Here is a 12,235-nt window from a genome sequence, read left to right as displayed (position 1 = left end):
CCCTCGTGGCGGCGGCCCCTTTCACAATAGCGCTACCCGCCTCCCTCCTCTCCGCTCCCCGTTCGCTCCCGCCCGCTGCCCTCTCGGCGCATGCGCGCTCCGGTCGGCGGCGGCGGCGGCTGCGGCGGCTCCGTTTTTTTTTAAAGGGAAACGCTGAGGAGCCGGGGTGACTGTGGGGGAGGGGGACCCGGAGGCGCGGAGACCCCCGGGGGAGGCGGCAGACCCCCCTCCCGGAGTAGGAGGGCTCTGGGCGGGCCGTCCCTCCCACCCCCTCCCGAGGAGGAGCAAGGGGGGTGGAAATGGAGGCTCGGGGCGGCTGAGGCGAGCTCCGGGGCGGGGGGCCGGGGCGGGGAAGGGGGGGTGCGGGGTGGGGAGACGAGGCGGGCCCGGCCGGGCCAGGGGGGGCCGAAGCGAGCTCCGGGGATGAGCTCGGGGGCGGCTGGGTGCGAGCTCCTGCCTCTGCGGCGAAGGCGACGGTGGCGGCAGCAGAGGCGGCGGCGAGGCCACCATGGGTCGGCGGCGGGCCTCAGCCGCGGCCTCCACTTCTCCGCTCGCCGGCGGGATGGCGCCCGGGCCTCGGAGAAGCCGCGTTAGCGGAGGCCTGCGGCCGCTCTGCTGAGACGAGCCCGCCAAACTCCCCTCCCCCTCCTCCGTCCTCGACCCCCCGCACCTCGCCCCTTCCCCACCCCCTCCTCCGTCTCGGTCCCCCGCGCCGCTCCGGACCACTATGACCATGAGATCCGCAGTGTTCAAGGCGGCCGCGGCCCCTGCCGGCGGCAACCCCGAGCAGCGACTGGACTACGAGCGGGCTGCGGCGCTGGGCGGGCCGGAGGACGAGTCCGGGGCGGCCGAAGCCCACTTCCTCCCCCGGCATCGTAAGCTCAAGGAGCCGGGGCCCCCGCTGGCCTCTTCCCAGGGCGGGAGCCCCGCGCCCTCTCCAGCCGGCTGCGGCGGCGGCGGCAAGGGCCGGGGCTTGTTACTCCCGGCCGGGGCGGCCCCCGGGCAGCAGGAAGAGAGCTGGGGCGGTTCGGTGCCCTTGCCCTGTCCGCCCCCAGCTACCAAACAAGCCGGCATCGGCGGGGAGCCAGTCGCAGCCGGCGCTGGCTGCAGCCCCCGGCCCAAGTATCAGGCGGTGCTGCCCATTCAGACGGGCTCTCTCGTGGCGGCGGCCAAAGAGCCTACGCCCTGGGCTGGGGACAAGGGTGGGGCAGCTCCCCCAGCTGCCACCGCCTCGGACCCGGGGGGACCCCCACCACTACCTCTGCCCGGGCCGCCACCCCTCGCGCCCACCGCTACTGCTGGGACCCTGGCGGCCAGTGAGGGCAGATGGAAGAGTATAAGGAAGAGCCCTCTCGGGGGTGGCGGCGGCTCGGGAGCCTCCAGTCAGGCCGCCTGCCTCAAACAGATCCTTCTGCTGCAATTGGACCTCATCGAACAGCAGCAGCAGCAGTTGCAGGCCAAGGAAAAGGAGATCGAGGAGCTGAAGTCCGAGAGAGACACGGTACGGGAAGGGTTAATCTGCATTAGGGATGGGGAGCGGGCTCTGCGCATGCTCGAGGGAAGGGGGCTGTAGGAGGCAGAGGTCCCCGCTCGGTTAGGGTTAGAGGAAGTTGGCCACCAGCGAAGGAGTGCCTTAAATGTTGGGTCGTTAGGAGCCTGGCATCATTGACACGTTGGGTCGGAAGGAAGGGTTAAAGGGCAACCTTGTGTGTGTGTGTGTGTGTGTGTGTGTGTGTGTTTGGGGGGGTAATGGGAGGCTTCGGTTGCCAAAGGGTTAATTTAAAATGACAGCCTCATACTTGTGGGAAAGACGTTTAGGGTGGGAAAAGACACAATTTACGAGGGGTTAAAAATGATAGGGTGGGATGCAAATGTGGTGGCTATATGGAAGGAAGGGGTTGTATTAAAGCGCTGTTGGATTAGCAGTGCATTGTAGAGGAAGACTTAACAGCTGTCGCCTTACCCACCACTGCAGCATCTTTACACAGGAGGGTTGTCATAGGTCTTGTGGTTGGTAGAGGGTAAAGATGGTTTACAGGGACTCCTACTTTAGCTTTTTTAAATAAGAATCACCGCCTTGGATTTCAGAGAGTTTCTAGTAGGAAATCTGAGTTATAAAACACTACCCACTGACCAAGTCTCTTAAAAAAGCTGGCAGATTTGGAGACATAAGCCTATTTGATGTATTCTGTAAATTCCTCCACCTCTGAAACCTGTTTTAGAATCTTAAGTTAGTAGAGAAGTCGTTCGTTATTTCTTTGTACTTCTGGGAAACATGACTGCATAGGCTTGTTTGCAATGCAGCAGCAGTCTTAGGCACACATGGTAAACACACTCCCTTACACACCAGGGACGCTGGGTGGTGGGGTACTACAGTGCTAACATACCTTTCAGCTACCTAAAAACACGGGTTCTGCTGTGCTGCTGCTCTGCTCCCTGTCTCACTCCCTCTTTCCTTGCTCCCCTCACTCTGGTGCTGTGTGCACCAAAGGCTGAGCATGGGGGCAGAAGAGCTCTTCATTTTTGTTTGCTCTCTACATGAGTAGCCATCAGGTGTCTGTTTCATTGGAGAAATTTCTGCAAGGTGGAAAGGGAGCTGCGACAGGTCTTGTTGAAATACTTGAGTGTTGATTTGTGGAAGTTACTCAACATGGAGGTGGCACTGCTCCATACTATACTGCAGTCTAGGGTGTGCTGGCACTGTAATTACAACACAACGTATCCTTCCTTTCGTGGGAAGGGGATGGGAAGAGAAAGACTTGTAAAGGAGAAGAAATGAAGACTATGTCACCCACAAAATGTGGTTAAGTAATACTAAGGCTGTGACTCAGAGCAAAGATGAAATGAGTGGCTGTCGGGGGGGGGGGGGGGGGTTTCTGCTGCTGCTGCTGGAGGGTTTTGCTGAGTTCCAGAGGTGATGCCTCCTTCATAGGCTTTTCAAGGTAGGAAAAAGTGGGGGGAGTTAAGGACAAAGCATCAGTCTGAGCCTTGCATTCACTGCTTCTGTTACGTCTTAGCATTGCTTAAGCCTGCTCTTCCTCTGGGTATTGTTTGGCCTCTGCTGAAGTCTATGCAGTAGATGTAGTGAGAGCAGCAGTGATGTCACTAACCAAGGCAGCATTCTCCTAGTGTGGTGTACATAGTGCAGTTGTCACCCTTTTGTCAAAACGGAGTTAATACCAAGTTTCTGATGACAGCAGACTTCCATTTTGTTTGATTTTTGTGGTTCTCTTTAATTAGAATATAATTTTAATAAATATTTAGGTATTTTCCTGTTATTTCCAACACAAAGCAGAATATGTGCCATATGTGTTGGGATTGTATTACTGATGTCGATTATAATTCTTTCCAGTGTAGTATGTTTTAGAAGTACTCCCTCAGATACACATGCAGAACATTTCGATGGGACACTGCTATCCCTAGGGACACTCTGGTCGATTATAATTGTTTCCAGTGTAGTATGTTTTAGAAGTACTCCCTCAAATACACATACAGAACATTTCGATGGGACACTGCTATCCCTAGGGACACTCTGTGAGCTCTTGACTCCTCTTCACTGTGCTGTTTAAACATTCCACTGTGTCTAGAGTTTTGGAGTGAACATAGAGCAGATAGAATCTGGACAACCGTAGGACACCTTCAAAGAACACAGGGCTGAGAATGTAGCTCAGTGGTGCTTAGAGTGCTGGCCAACACACTTGAGGCCCTGGTTCTATCCCTAGCACCACATACAATAACGAGGAACACCTACAAGGTTAAATTGAGGGACTCCCAAAAGACTTGGAGCCATGGCTGGCTGCAGCAGAGGCCTTGTCATTAGAAGGCACTCTGGCCCCGCCCAGTGGAGGAGGATCTTCTTTCAGAAGAATGAACTTCAAATTGCCCCATCCCTCTTATCTAGACTAACTCCTTAATTGTCTTTTGCTTTTATTGGGTTTAAGGGAAGCTATTCAGATTTGAGCCTGCCAATTCAGAGTAAAAGTAGAATTGGAAGGGCCCATAGCAACACGCAGAAGACCACTGATCCCTAAGTGGGGCTAAGTACCGGTGTGTAACTTTTGTGTGTAAGTCTGCATCTTGTCACTTCTTTTAGCTCCTTGCTCGGATTGAACGTATGGAAAGGCGGATGCAGCTGGTAAAGAGGGAGAACGAGAAGGAAAGGCACAAGCTGTTTCAGGGCTATGAAACTGAAGAGAGAGAGGAAACAGAGTTGTCTGAGAAAATTAAACTGGAGCGCCAGCCGGAGCTTTGCGAGACATCCCAGGCTCTGCCTTCCAAGCCTTTCTCATGCGGCCGGAGTGGAAAGGGACACAAAAGGTGTGCTAGTAACTTTATTCTATTAACTGAAAACCATGAGGAACTGCTAATGGTGATGGAATATGGGCTTGGGATTCGTGGATTGGCTTTATAGCAGCTATAGCCTGAGTTGAGAAGTCTATTGTACTAGGCACATGGTGGCTTCCCCTGTAATCACAGCACTTAGGATGCTGAGGCAAGAGGTTTGTTGACAGTTCAAGGCCAGCTTGGCAATAGAGAACCTGTTTTTTAAAAAAAAAAAAAATCCCAGGTTTCTGTGTTGAGAAATTGTCTTGAAACATTTTTTTTTTTTGGTCCCAGTACTAAGTACAGAACGTAGAGTATGTCTTAAAGAGAATGGAATATTCTTAAGCATAGATGCTTGCTCATTTACCAAAGGCCTGTTCTGTATCCTTTCAAGCATGACACTTGCTGCCCGTGGCTTCCAAATGAACAGTAGATATTTAGGTACCTGGATGCCTCTTTTGACCTCAAATATATTCAAATCAAATTGTATTTGAAGTCAATTAATTTTTATAACATTTTCTTTCCTACCTAATAGGAAAACCCCATTTGGAAATACAGAAAGAAAGACTCCTGTTAAAAAGCTGGCTCCTGAATTTTCAAAAGTCAAAACAAAAACTCCTAAGCACTCTCCCGTTAAAGAGGAACCCTGTGGCTCCATATCAGAAACCGTTTGTAAACGTGAATTGAGGAGCCAAGAAACCCCAGAAAAGCCCCGGTCTTCAGTGGATACCCCACCAAGACTCTCCACTCCCCAAAAGGGACCCAGCGCCCACCCCAAGGAGAAAGCCTTCTCAAGTGAGATGGAAGATTTGCCGTACCTTTCCACCACAGAAATGTATTTGTGTCGTTGGCACCAGCCTCCCCCATCACCGTTACCATTACGGGAATCCTCTCCAAAGAAGGAGGAGACTGTAGCAAGTAAGGCATAGCGAACACTTGCTCTTATACCCTAGTGGTGGCGGTCAAGCTAACAAGTGTGAAATGCCTTTGGCATTTTTTAAAAAGTGCAATCAATAAAGCAGAGTTCTGTCAAGAATGAGTAAGTTAACAGCCAGAGACAGACACTGTGCAGGCATTGCAAATAGATGGAATTACAGCAAAATGTGCTCAATGTTTGTGTCTGCTTACAACACTGGGAGATGTGTTTGCCAGTAAGTTGCTCATCACAAGAGCACCAGACTTGGGGGGTGTAATCTCCGGCAACTTGCATGCCCTCTGAAAGAAGGGTTTTCTGTGCTGTGAAATGCATAGAACTTACACTTTGCCGTGCACGACTGTTCCTGCCGTTGATATTGTGTGAAACCTGGGAGGGTGGTCTTTGGGTGTTCTCAGGGGCCAATGGTTATTTTTGGTTGGGGAGCCAGCTTGGGGTGGGGAATTTCACCTGGGCCTCCGCTCTCTAACTACGTAAACATTTATCTGTATCTCTCTGTCCCGGTCTGGGGGCAGGAAGAATCTGCCAAAGACCAACAGTCTTCCTTTACTGCACTTCACAAGGTTCTAAGATGTGGAGAGTTCACTTGGATTGCAGTAGCCCATTGGTTGTTCATATATTTAAATAAAATGGTCTACAAACTATTTTTCAAACAATAAGGACTATCTTGGGATATCTGAGCTGCTTGGGGAGGGTGTGGGGTGTGGGGACTTGGTCTTTATTCCTGTTTATTTCTTAATGGCTTCCACAGAGATGATCCCCGTCTTCTGTATGAACCAGTAACTATAATGTGTCTTCAAGTGTGTTGTATTAGTCTGTGACAGTCATTGTGGGTACTCTTGGGGAATGGCGGGGAAAGCTGAGCTAGAGCCTTAGACCTGAGTTTCTGCCCCTGTGCCTTCCTCTAGCAGGGATGGGGCTGGGGATCCATTCCAGTAAGATGTGAGCATTCTCCAGGCTTTGGCTGGCTGTTGTGACAAATCCAAATGGGGAAGATGGACAAGCGATCTAACCTTTACTAGGCTCACACGTGAGGACACGAGACAGATCAGGTCCTGATCTAGATTTAGATACTTATGTTGTCTCAGTCAGTTGTACAGGTTCATCTTAATAGTCAATTTTCGCTGCTATAGCAATGCTGTGTAACAATTTAGGAGAAACCATGAAGCAACTTCCCATCCGGAATTAGGAAATGGCTTGGTCTGGAGTTACTCTTTGTGACTGGCTGTTTTTGAAAACCCTGTCTACTCTAGTAGAGCAAGTTCCAAACACATCTGAGATTGTGGGCATAACACTATGAAGGGGTGTGACTGGGAGATCCCAGTCTCTTGAGGAGCCTGAGTTATGCATAAGTGTGTGAGTCCTTCCATTATTGACGCTCCTATCTCAAGAGGAAGTCTCAATGACTTAATCTGAGGAAGCCAAAGTCTTTGTGCATGTTGTTCAGGCTGGACCAGCAAGGTAGTTTGTTTGGAGGGAGGAGGAAACTGTTTTAAGAAGACTACATATGTAAGTTCTGAGAACACTGATCTATTTATTTGAAAAATAGGGTCAACTTTTACTCACCTGCCATGTTCTGAGTTTAAGGTTTGATATCCTTGGCCATCAACTGTTGCAGGGAAACCACCCTAAATAATGAAGAAAAGAAGTCGTCTCAGTGTAAAAAAAAAAAGTGGTGGGCTTATTTTCTTTTCTTTTGTCTGTTCCCTCTTCCCCTTCCCCAGAGACAAATTCTCAGAAGAACAACTCAGAAAGCAAAATGGCTTCCTAGTGAGCGCATCAGAGAGGAGCCTTTCCTCCATTTTGGGTGTGGGCTTTTTTTCTTTTTACACTGAGATGATTGTTCTTTCCTACATTATTTAGGGTGTCTGATGCCATCAAGTGTTGCAGGAGAAACTTCAGTCTTGGCTGGTGAGTAGATTAGGAATTGCTGGCTGGGCCTGGGGTGGGGGTTGGTGGGATGGTGGCTGGTTGGGAGCTGCGTTCTCGTCTGTTGGATGTGGAACAGTGAGATTCCTTGGCATTTGGTAACACTACTGTAGACATCAAGACGACAACACATCCCAGTTGTTTTTCAGGGACTTTAGGAGCATCCACTATGTGAATTGTCAGGTGTTGGCTTAGGGCTTTTTGGAACCCTGAGTTTGGCAGACTGCAATGGCACTTTAGGCTCTTGTGTACTATAGCGAGGACACTGACTGTGGCCGGCCTTGAGTGAGGCCACAGTATGGATTCCTATCACGTGATAACTGTCTAATCTGGGGAGAGACCTCTTGTCCTTGTGGATAGTTGAACAGTTGTATGACTTTAGATTTAAGGGTGGTTCCACCCCTCCTCTTTCTCTTCTTCTTTTTCTTTATTTTTTCAGTTCCTTCTTGGAGGGACCACTCAGTAGAGCCTCTAAGGGACCCAAATCCTTCAGACATTTTGGAGGTGAGTACCCAGAGCTGTTATGGGGATTGGAAACAATAAAATATGGGGTGTAAGGGATCAAGGCAAGAGAATTACTCGTATTTAAGATGTTGAGGGTTCTGTAGGCAACATAGGGAGATCTTGTCTCCAAGACCATAGGGTTGGAAGAGTACAGGGAAGAGGCTCATTTGAATATTTTTTTATAGCTGTGCATGGATTAAAAAGAACTCTTAAAGCCAGAAAGGTACTTTGGGGCTATTGGGTCTATATTTTTCATATTATGGATGGGAAATGCCTGATCTAGCGTAGTTAGGTCATTTTTCAAAATCAGTATTGTGAGGGTGTTTCAAACTAAGGAAAATTCTGTGCTGCTGCTAAGTAACATAAGCCTGTGTTCTAAACTTTCTTGACTATTGAAAAAAAATGGATATTTTGAACTCAGATTCATATAAAGTATAGAGAGGGGAAGAATTTTTAGTCCCTTCAGAAATGTTTGACATGATTTACCCTGAGAAGTTATGAAAATTAATGTTGAAGTTTAGGATTGTGGAGGATGTGAGAAGGACAGGAGTGGATCTTATTCTTTCACTAGGAGACTTACTAGGTGGTAATCTATAGAACTAGGAGTTTTAGAGCTGTTACTCCAGCGTGCTCAGAATAAGCTTGGCCCTGTTGTTCCTCTTCCAGAACCTGGATGACAGCGTGTTTTCAAAGAGGCATGCGAAACTGGAGCTAGACGAGAAGAGGAGAAAGCGGTAAGGCCAAGACCCCATCTCGGAGCATCTGAGCCCGAGGACTGACTGGGACTCCCTCCTTCCCTCCATCCTGGGAGAGTCCTGGGGCACTACTGTCATAGTTAGCTGAGTATCTTAGCCGGGGGCGGTTGTCCTTACAGGCACACATGGTGGCCTTTTCACGGATGCCCTCATCTCAGTACTACTTTCTGTGGAACACCAACATATAATCTAGAGTGCTACACCCAAAGAGTTCTTCCTCAGCCAGGTAGTCAGTTCCCTTTACCCCGTCTAGAGGGGTTAAACAAAGACCTAGCCTCTGGACAGTGCGGACTGCTTTGTGGGACAACGTTTAGGTACATAGTAATGCTTTGTTTGTTTGTCTGGTTTTTCCCAGATGGGATATTCAGAGGATCAGGGAACAAAGAATTTTACAGCGACTGCAGCTCAGAATGTATAAAAAGAAAGGAATTCAGGAATCTGAGCCTGAGGTTACCTCATTTTTCCCTGAGCCAGATGATGGTAAGTTGTATCTATCTAAAAATGTAGACTTGGGGGCTGGAGAAGTGTGGCTCAGTGATTAAGAGCACGTCTGTTCTTGGACAGACCAAAGTTTCGTTTCCAGCACCCACATTGGGCAGTTCAGGACTACATGGAACTCTAGTTGCAGGGGACCTGATGCCCTTTCTGACCTCAAAGGGTACTGCATTCACATGTATAAACACATAATAATATAAAATAAAGCAAATAAAAAATGTACAATTGCAGACTTTTCAAGGGGAATAAAGGGTGCAGGTCTCCACAGCACAGCGGGCTGTGCCAAGAGGGCTGTGCGGTGGAGGTGACACTTGTCAGCCATTTCTCACCTCTTCCTAACAAGGTCCCATATGATTTTCTTCCATAGTTGAAAGTTTGATGATTACCCCCTTCTTGCCTGTTGTAGCATTTGGACGGCCGTTACCAAAATTAACTCCACAGTAAGTAGAACAGATTGTTTCTCTCTTTTTCAGGTAGTTTATACCTCCTTTTCAGGCTCCAAGGAAGCCTAGATAGAATGGGGACCCACATGACTTAGGGATAGCCATGATTGTCTGATGACAAGCCAGGAAGTAGGAATGCTCTTTAATCAGAGGTAGATGACTTTGCCACTTGGATGGTGACTGTGTCAGCTGACTATTGGCTTTGAAGTAGCCTTGTCACTTTGCTGTCTTTTTTTTTTTTTTTTTCTTGCCAGGAACTTTGAACTACCCTGGTTGGATGAGCGAAGCCGTTGCAGGTTGGAGATCCAGAAGAAGCAAACACCTCACCGGACTTGTAGGAAGTAGCTGTGCTGGCAATAGCCTGTCTTCAGATAGTTGTAGCATGCTGTTCCAAGAGAACAGCAGAGACCTGTATGTGTGACCTATGTCCTTGTGTATGTTATCATTCACTGGTAATGCCTTTCCATACTCCCTTTATATTAGTTTTGTTTTCTTTACTCTGATTTCACAAACAAAAGAAACCTCTTGCATTGGGCTAATTGTGAATTATGGAGTTATTGGAACGTCTTTTCCCGTTTTGGGAACTGAGCTCTTGAGTCTAGGATAGTAGACTTGGGAGTTTCAGGAGCCACTTCTATTCACTACCTACTTAAAAGGTCCAGGGCTCTTCATTAGCCATGTCTAAGGTGGAACAACCCTTCCTGCAGGAGCTGTGGCTGCCCTGACCTTGTTTCCCTTGTGCGCCTCCTTCTGAATAGTGTGGGTGTAGTAGGTTTCACACTAACATAAAACAGAAAGACCTTACATGAGCTTTAGGCCCGAGGAATAACATGAAGTGATGAAAGTAAGACATTCTTCATAGAGGAAGAAACTGCAGAATTTTGTCTGAAAATTCATTCTCTTTAAACCGTTGTGTGACAATGACATGTGGGAAGCGACACGCGCTGGTTCCCGTTCTTAGTTGATGAGTAACTGAAGTTCCTTCCCACCCCAACAAAGAAAATGTTTAGAAAAGAGATTGGGGGTGTAAGTGTCCAACTAGTTAACAGTGCTAAACCAATACAGCCATCATTTGGGGATGGCGTGCCAGAGTCTGTAGAAATAGATGTCTCTGTGTCCTGTCACTTCTCAAGTATTCCTTAGTGGGGCTTCATCCTATTAGCCAAACTTTTGGTGGTGAGGTAGAAATTTGGGGCGGGGGGAGTAGGGTATGGAAGGATGTGCTTCCTCTGGCTGGCAGATGTCTACATCTTGAAACAAACCGTTGTACTTAATGAACTTTATCTGTTTAGTGAAAATAGGTTTATACATGTACCATCTTGTTTCCCATCTACTGCCCTTGTTTTGTTACCAGAAAAAAAAAAAACAAAAAAGAAAAAAGAAAAAAAAAGAAAAAAAAATCAGGACAGCACTCCCAGGCCACTTTGGTCTCAGTGTAAGATCCCTGTTAACTCTCTGGAAGAAGAATGGAGCCGAGGCCTGTGGGCTTCTGTATAGGAATTGCCTTTCACTAGCCTTCAGGACTATTGTATGAAAACAAGTAGGGGTCTAATCTCTAGAAGGGTAGGGCTCTTATCCTTGAAGAGAACATGTCCCCGGATTATTAGCACTTTTAGAGGAGAAGCCAAGGTATGTAGGTGTGTGGTTGGCTCGTCTGCTGAGCATGAGAGAATGGCATCGCCACTTTGGAAGAGAAGTTCCTCAGGGGCCTCCCACTGCTAACGCTTTTTTGAGATGATCTCTGTGCTCCCTGGGTTTGACTTTGAAAGGAATTATTCCAGCAGTCACATAGTGTTCTTGGATGATCTTGCTGCTCTTAATTCTCCTTTGTGTGTGTTTGTGTGTGGCTCTGGGTTTTCACTTGTAAGTCCACCTGCTTAGGAGCATGGTCTCTCTGTGACGGAAGCTGCTGTAAACTTGACCGCAGCGAGGATGTAGAGAGAAAGAGGACTTCCTCCACTAGGGGCTTTCATCTCACACCTAAAGGATGAGGAGTTATCTAGGAATATTGGGCCAGATTTTTTTTTTTTTTTAATGTGGCCAACTGTTTAGTGCTCTACTCTGACCTGTTATGTTTCTTTATAACATGCTCCTCAAAAATAATAACCTCAATCAGTTGTCTCCGTTTCTTGATCCCTCTCAGTTTCTTCTTGACAGCAAGATTTGTCAGATTCCTAATTTGGGTATGGGTTAACAGCCTTCACCGCCAGGTTTCTGCCCTACACAGAGGAGTCCTCAGGTCCTGTTTTTCTAGACTGAGAGGAATCCATGAGGTGCTATCTGGCAGGACTGAAGTGGGTTCTGTTGCTGTGGTTCTCCTTCCCCTGAGGACCTAATACTGGATCCTGTCCTCTCCTAGATGTCCTTTGGTTTGGGGATGCTGAGGCTGGTTGAGAAGGAGGTTGGAGCCGAGTACAGTGTGTGAAGCGTGTGGGGATTAATCTTGTTTTCCCTACATGGGATACAGCACTGTGAAATTCAGTCTTCAACAGAAAGAGAGGCCCTGCAGTTCTCCTAAAACATAGTTCCTTATTCTTCCTTTAACAAAGTTTAAGCTAGTGTTAATAAATTAAAAGAGAAATTGCTTGTCTCTCCACCTCAGCTTTGTTTTCTGCCCGTTTCATATCGTTGTCTGTGCTGTAATTCATACTTTTGATACCATTTCTGATGTGTAAAGTCGGCTGTCTTGTAAATATCTTATAAAGAGTTCAATTGTAAATAAACTATTGTGGCCGTTAATTTTTGAACTTTTGCCTCAATTTATTAGATATGTTGGGAAACATTAAATCTGCTTGTATATATAAAAGATTGGAAAAGAATCTTTATATTCCCCCAAGTAAAATAGAGTAATA

At 47.7% G+C, this 12,235-nt stretch overlaps 1 protein-coding gene across 2 annotated transcripts; it reads left to right on the top strand.

The window, feature by feature from the left end:
• The first annotated feature begins 505 nt into the window (after positions 1-505).
• Positions 506-12,122, top strand: Msl1 (MSL complex subunit 1). 2 transcript variants are annotated; one of them, XM_028755127.1, is made up of 9 exons: positions 506-1,501; positions 4,094-4,317; positions 4,859-5,241; positions 7,121-7,168; positions 7,626-7,690; positions 8,357-8,424; positions 8,801-8,925; positions 9,308-9,380; positions 9,638-12,122. In XM_028755127.1, exons 1-9 carry the CDS (start codon positions 728-730, stop codon positions 9,726-9,728), a joined length of 1,851 nt encoding a protein of 616 aa, XP_028610960.1. In that variant the 5' UTR covers positions 506-727; the 3' UTR covers positions 9,729-12,122. The 2 variants fall into 2 exon arrangements, with proteins under 2 accessions (XP_028610960.1, XP_028610961.1); XM_028755128.1 differs by lacking the exon at positions 7,121-7,168.
• The last annotated feature ends 113 nt before the right edge of the window (positions 12,123-12,235 follow it).

This window comes from Grammomys surdaster, unplaced genomic scaffold, assembly GCF_004785775.1.
Source record: "Grammomys surdaster isolate TR1022 unplaced genomic scaffold, NIH_TR_1.0 126048, whole genome shotgun sequence".
Lineage (NCBI taxonomy): Eukaryota > Metazoa > Chordata > Mammalia > Rodentia > Muridae > Grammomys > Grammomys surdaster.
The sequence above is the reverse complement of the archived record's forward strand: the minus strand, read 5'-3'. Positions and strand labels throughout refer to the sequence as shown.

Bases quoted from the DNA above. Each gene is read 5' to 3' on its own strand.
- Msl1 (XM_028755127.1), top strand. From the start codon at position 728: ATGACCATGAGATCCGCAGTGTTCAAGGCGGCCGCGGCCCCTGCCGGC. The intron at 8,425-8,800 runs GTAAGGCCAAGA...GGTTTTTCCCAG, and splicing joins GACGAGAAGAGGAGAAAGCG to ATGGGATATTCAGAGGATCA. The intron at 8,926-9,307 runs GTAAGTTGTATC...TTTCTTCCATAG, and splicing joins TTTCCCTGAGCCAGATGATG to TTGAAAGTTTGATGATTACC.